This window comes from Anoplopoma fimbria, chromosome 2 (assembly GCF_027596085.1).
Source record: "Anoplopoma fimbria isolate UVic2021 breed Golden Eagle Sablefish chromosome 2, Afim_UVic_2022, whole genome shotgun sequence".
Lineage (NCBI taxonomy): Eukaryota > Metazoa > Chordata > Actinopteri > Perciformes > Anoplopomatidae > Anoplopoma > Anoplopoma fimbria.
In genome coordinates, this window is record NC_072450.1 from 17,256,722 (window position 1) to 17,262,756 (window position 6,035).

Consider the following 6,035-nt stretch of genomic DNA (forward strand, 5'->3'; position numbering starts at 1 on the left):
CTGATATAAAAGCTGATAGTAATGAATCTGTGATAACCTTAAATGGGCCAAAATGTATCAACAACAAAAGTGTATCAGGCAAATCTGATAGAATCTAATTCTGTTTTACCAAAATTACTATTGTTTTCTACTGTTGTACATTTCAGTAGTATGCTCATCTAAAAGTAGAGTCAGTAGAAAGCCTTTTGTTTTCTCAAGTGCTGTCACTTCACGTGATTTTAACATGGTAGAAGAAAGCATGGAGTAAAACGAGACGATCTCTGGTTGTGCAGCATAGTAGTGCAACGCTAAATGAGTGCAGTACTCTTTTAATGTCAGCAAACAAAAATGATTCAGTGACTAACTGCTGGAAAGAAACAGCCAACGAGAATAAAACGGACTGTGACAGCGATAGCATGTAGCCCAGAGTCACAGCTCACTTAGTCTCGCTCCACATCTCCACAGCACTGTCAGCGCTGGAGAAAGGTCCAGCTGCTCTCATTATCATTCTGCTTTGGGGGAAAAAAACACTCTGGCTTCACCAATCACAATAATCTCTAGGCGGCGTGTAGCAAAGGATACAAAATAGGAACTCGTTCTGGCCAAACATTTGCACACAGGGAGGCGGGAAATATCATTAAAATGGGTAATTCCCCGCAAAAGAAAACACCACAAAAAAACATTCACGGACGTCTGTTGACTGTGTGATATGTCTTTCACTGATATTAAAAAACAAACATAATTTGATTGTCGGTGCCCTAGAGGTGAAGCGTGCCTGTATCTCAGCTCTGGAGGAGCTCGCTGGACTCCACAGAGTATTTTTCTAGCTGCGTGTGGCTCCTGTAGAAATTTAGCTCACTCAACTGCACTATGATTGCATGAGCAAATGTAGCTTCTGCTGAATGATTTCAGAGTTCATGGTCCGCAGGAACTCAGTCAGTCCTCCTGTGAGCAGCTCATCCATGGGAATAAACTGCAGCACCTGACTTTGACGCCAAGACAGCAGATTTTTACACGAGTCATCCTCTCCTCTTAGCAGCTGACCCATGCAGGTATGGACGTCAGTAAGAACAGGTAGTATTCGTGCAGCAGCTTCGGGGCAGAAACCACCACACACAAGCACTGTCCCGACGATGCCAGAGGGGGGAGGACACCTGAACGTGACTGAGCGAAAACACGCATGCAGGCAGAGCACAGCAGCTGCGGTGACACGAGTGAAGGCAGAAAACACAGGCAGCAGCAAGGCATCCCCAGAGTTCAGCGTCTGCAGGGAGAACACAACACAACCTAAGAGCTGCTGCTGGTACCGCGGATCCCCATCGTGCAGCGTGACAGAGCCTCTTGGAGGAGTTGAAGGCTCTGCAGAAAACGTTAAGACTAAATCCCCCAGTTGGCTTTCACAGGCGTCCCACACTGAGCGGCTGCCAAACACCAAACACTGTCTCTGCTTTCTGTTGCCATCACTGTCAGATGTGAAGGTGCAAAGACCTGCAACATCGGACAAGATGGAGGCCGTGCAAACCGCATGGCAGGAGTCACAGGGAGGTGCATTAGTCCAGTCTACTTCTGTGTCCATGAGGGCTTCATTCAAGTGGTTCAACAATCCTCCATCACAGAACGCAGAGTTTCTGACAGCGGGCAGTGCAGCCCCGTCGATAACGTACCATGAATCCCCATGACACCCGGACAGGGGTCCTTCAAGCACACAGCCGGTCCCTACGGCCTCGGTGCAGTGTCTCTGTATCCAGGTGGCATGGCAACCCCTCTCGATGCGCTCCCTCCAGCTCAGGGTCTGCAATTCCCTCCGCTCATTGAAGGAGCCTGTTTGCTTCTTCTGTCCCAGAGGTCGGCCTGCTGAGACGCTGCAGCAGGCGGGACTCACCGTGTTACGAGAGATCCATCGACTCCGTGGAAGGAAGCTCACCTACACACAGAGACACTTGATCATGTTCAATTTTAGATTGTTTTGAAAGCTTTTATTGCTTTTAACCTGACTAAAACATTATACTTCTATTAGTTTAATCAGAGGCTTTCCATCTTATGCAGAGCTGAAAAAGGGACCAGAGGGAGGGCTCTACTTGGGTTTAACACAAACTGGTGTTCCTGCAAAGGATGGCTACTCCTGACCTTCTGGTCTGTCCAGTTCTGCTTTTCTCAGTTGTTAAGTCCGTTCAGGCGGGTACACATTTTAAAACCCATGAGGACTCTACACTGCTCTGCAGTTGTTCTGGCAACATTTCTCATTGCGAAAATACATGTAGAAGGACATTAAATTAAACTGAATTGAAGACTTAAAATTTACCCAAGAACCCCCCACATTTTTAAGCTTAATCTTAAAGCCAACGATGCATAAAAAAATCCCTTAAAAAGAGAAAAAGAAAAGTCAAATTACTATAATTCCATGACAACTGGGCAAACTCCATCTTCTGATTGAAAGCTCTATAACAGCTACCAATTGTACCTTGCATTGAAATAATTTGTAGCTGCTGTTTCAGAGGTCAAGAGAGAAACCACAGACAGACTGGTTTCTACAGACATCCTACCTGGAAGCGCTGCAGGTATTCCTGAGCCGTACAGTCCCTGATGTAGTCGAGACGCTGCCTCTGCTCGGTGCTCATTCCCTCAAACAGTCGCAGGTTTTCTGTGATCGTCTCCACCTGCAGCGTGTGGAAGTACGAGCAAACTTCTTCATGCTGTTTCAGAAACGAGTCTGGGATGAGAGAGTTTGGGAAAAGTGCCTCACGGTCAGCCAGATGTGGTCCGTAGTGGCGAATCAGTTTGGAGAGCAGAGGCCTCACAGCTTCTTTGCCGTCATAGTTCAGACACACAACGTAAACCTCAGAGTTGCCCGACTTGCTGGTGGCAGGTTTGAAGACGTTGACGGAGCGGAAACAGCAGTTCAGCAGGTAGAGTAAGCAGACGGAGGAGTGCTCATACAGGGTGAACATCTTCAACACGAAGGAGCCGCCGGGGCTCAGGAGCAGCAGTGCAGCTGTGACTTCGCAGTAATGCAGCGACGCCACCAGAGCCTCCTGCTCATCCGGCTTCTCCTGACAGTCGAAGCTACCATCCGCTGTCACCATGTCAACTCTGTGCATGTTCGCCACAAACGTCTGCAGCTCCAGCAGATGTTTCTGGATCATGATGTTTCCTGTGTTATCTGATCCAAAGAACCACCAGGGCAGCGTGTTGGCGATTAACCGATCGTCTGCAATCGTTGTGCTGCCGCCGTTGGCCTCGTGGTACGGGTTGAGAGTGTTGGCGGCCCAGCTCCAATCACAGTAGCGCGTGGACTCACTGGTTTTGGTGTGGTGGTTCAGAGCGGTTATAAAAGCCCCTGGAGCTTCACACAGGTGGACCGAGTTCAGCTCTCCGTTTTGAAGAGCTTCCTCTGGAAGAAGATTAAAGGTTCCCAGGATCTCGGAGAACTTGCACCAGGCCTGAGTGCAGATCTCCGCGTTGGCAGCGGAGCGTACGGCGGCGATCACCTTCCCAGCCCGATTGGTGGAGTTGGTGTGCTGATGCCAGACCTGGACGTTCTTGTCGCTGAGCTGGTTCTTGACCTCGTTCAGCGACTCCTTCAGGACCTGCAGCCGGCGGTGCTCCTCTGCAGAGTGTCTCAGAGTGGCGTTTGGGTCGGGGATGCACCACTCCCCATCAGACGGTTTCACATAAGTTCTTATTTTACTAAAAATAGCTTGAATCTCAGTCAGTGTTTCGGGGTCAAACGCCACCGTGTTGTTGAACTGCTGCAGCTTGCAGACTTTCCTCCTGGTGCCGTTGCCTGAGCTCATCCTCCACACCTGTTGAAGCAGGACGAGAGGAGTTAGAAATGCTCTCATTAAAATCTGCATCATCCACTTTGTGTTCTGATGTAATCCACCAGACTGTTCAGTGTTTATGAGACTTGCTAATGTGGCAAAGGCAGTCAATCTTAAGAACAGCAAACAGTTCTCAGTGAATTATACATTACAGCGGCCCGGCTCTGCAACCCTTCATTCTTCTTTACATGCATGAGTGGTGTTGAATTACTTATGTCGACTCATTATGATGTGGCGCCCTCAGGCAACAAAGCAGATTGTGAATACTGGTGATTACCTCACCAGGCCAGAGCTTCGCCCACAATATCAAGAGGTTTTCTACAACACTACAACACAGTCTCCTCTGATATATTTTACAAACACATGACGACTACATTAAGGAAGTTAGATTAAAGGTTCTGTTGTTGTGCTGTGAAAGCCACATATTCAGCTTTGTTTCAGTGTATCTTTCAGACAACCCAGTGACTTTTAAAATGATTTATTCATCCTAAACAAGTAGGAGATTTTTCTCAACGCATGAAGGGAGACTTAATTCCGTCAGTTTTGTGGGAGAAATTAGGAGATATGTGGTTCAACGAGACAGTTCAGTCCTGTTTGTTTACCGATATGACTGAAACAGGATCGTCTGTGACGAAGAGACCGTATACTAGACCATCATGGTGTCCTGAAATCTTTACTTTTAACAATTCATGCAAATATTGAGCAATTTATAATTCATTACATAAAATAATTTACAGTCAAAATCAAGTTAACAACACTGGTCATTTCCGGGTCATTTCTCGATTAGACTGCAGTGAGTCAGTGATGTTTGGCAATATGTGGCATTCGGCTATCACGTTCATCAATTATTCCTCATCAATCATATTGTTAAGCACCACTTGTGTCTATTTAAGTCATCTGCTTCTTGCAGTGTTATTTCAGCGGCTGTTTACATAAACTAGCAAGAAAAAACGCCTGATGTGACAGTTTAAGCATAAAAGAGATTTAGGAAGATGATAGAGAGACTTGAGCTGAGTGATGATTAAGTAGGTCTTAATTAGGTTTGAATTTATCATCTCAGATGTGATTGTAAATAATCTTTAGATGTTGCAGTAGCTGTACAAGCTTAATGTAAAAAACATACAGTACCAGTCAAAAGTTTGGACACACCTTCTCATTCAACTACTTTGAAGAATCTAAAATATAAAACATATTCTGGTTTGTTGAGCATTTGTTTGTTTACCACATAATTCCATATGTGTTCCTTCATAGTTTGGATGTCTTCAATATTAATCTACAATGTAGACAAAAATAAAAATAAAGAAAAACCATTGAATGAGAAGGTGTATCCATGTATGGTACTGTACTTACCCATTAATATTACCTTAGTGTTTATTTACAGGCTTTAGCTAGTTAAACTATCTACCAAAACAATTTGTCAATCAAAAATGGGAATTATCCATTTAATGTTTTAAGTAATTTGCCAAATACTTACGGCACTTTATCTGTATAGTCGAAGCAGCTAATATAAAAACATGGTCAATAAATTAATGAAAAATGACGCAATAAAACAGGATGCTTGAGCAACAATAGGAGCTGGACTGCTTTTCATTTCCTATTAATCATAATATGAATGTGTTCAGATTCAAAACCTCTTGCCACTCACTAAATCTGAAACCTAATAATGTAAAGTATTAATGATGAACCTAGGCTGCATGTTTTGTGGTGTCGGGACAGAGAAAACACTCCTGTATACACAAAAGTTGAAGCTGAATGGGTCGCTTCCTACAGGCGCAGAGGCCATGGCCGAGTTGTGTCTCCTAAAGCCCGCAGTGAGTTTTTGACATTTCTGACCCTCTGAGCTGACTAAAGTCTCTCAGAGATAAACATCTGCAGCCTGAGGAGCTGACCGTCGACAAGAGAGAGACGAGGACCGTGAAAACACTGAACACACACTCACCGGACTGTGGCTGCTGTCAGGGAACTGAACCACGCTTTCACGTGACTTAGAACCACACTGCGCATGTGCAAAACCGAGAGGGTGGGGGCCTCTTTTAAAGGAATATGTCAGTTTTTTCATTCGTTTAAAAACCAACCAAATGGCATCAAAATAACAGTGAAGAAAACGAAAGAAAGTGCAAAAGTATTATCGTAAAAATGTTCTTACAGCACAAAAAAACAATCCTTATGCAGAATGGCCCATTTCAGGAGAATATATATGTATAATATAATTTTGTTTTAATTATTGACACATTC

General features: G+C 44.8%; 1 protein-coding gene across 1 annotated transcript; it reads right to left on the reverse strand.

Moving 5' to 3' along the window:
* Window positions 1-266: 266 nt before the first annotated feature.
* cmtr2 (cap methyltransferase 2) lies at window positions 267-5,796 on the reverse strand. The gene is made up of 3 exons (XM_054615551.1): window positions 5,740-5,796; window positions 2,523-3,782; window positions 267-1,903 (listed from the first exon to the last, which is right to left on the reverse strand). The coding sequence occupies exons 2-3, from the start codon at window positions 3,771-3,773 to the stop codon at window positions 848-850; spliced, it is 2,307 nt and encodes a 768-aa protein (XP_054471526.1). The 5' UTR covers window positions 3,774-3,782; window positions 5,740-5,796; the 3' UTR covers window positions 267-847.
* Between the last annotated feature and the right edge of the window lie 239 nt (window positions 5,797-6,035).

What these genes read in the sequence shown, in the direction of transcription:
- cmtr2 (XM_054615551.1), bottom strand. Translation starts at nt 3,773, where the DNA reads ATGAGCTCAGGCAACGGCACCAGGAGGAAAGTCTGCAAGCTGCAGCAG. An exon ending in AATACCTGCAGCGCTTCCAG is followed by an intron (nt 1,904 to 2,522) that starts GTAGGATGTCTG and finishes CTCTGTGTGTAG; the next exon opens with GTGAGCTTCCTTCCACGGAG.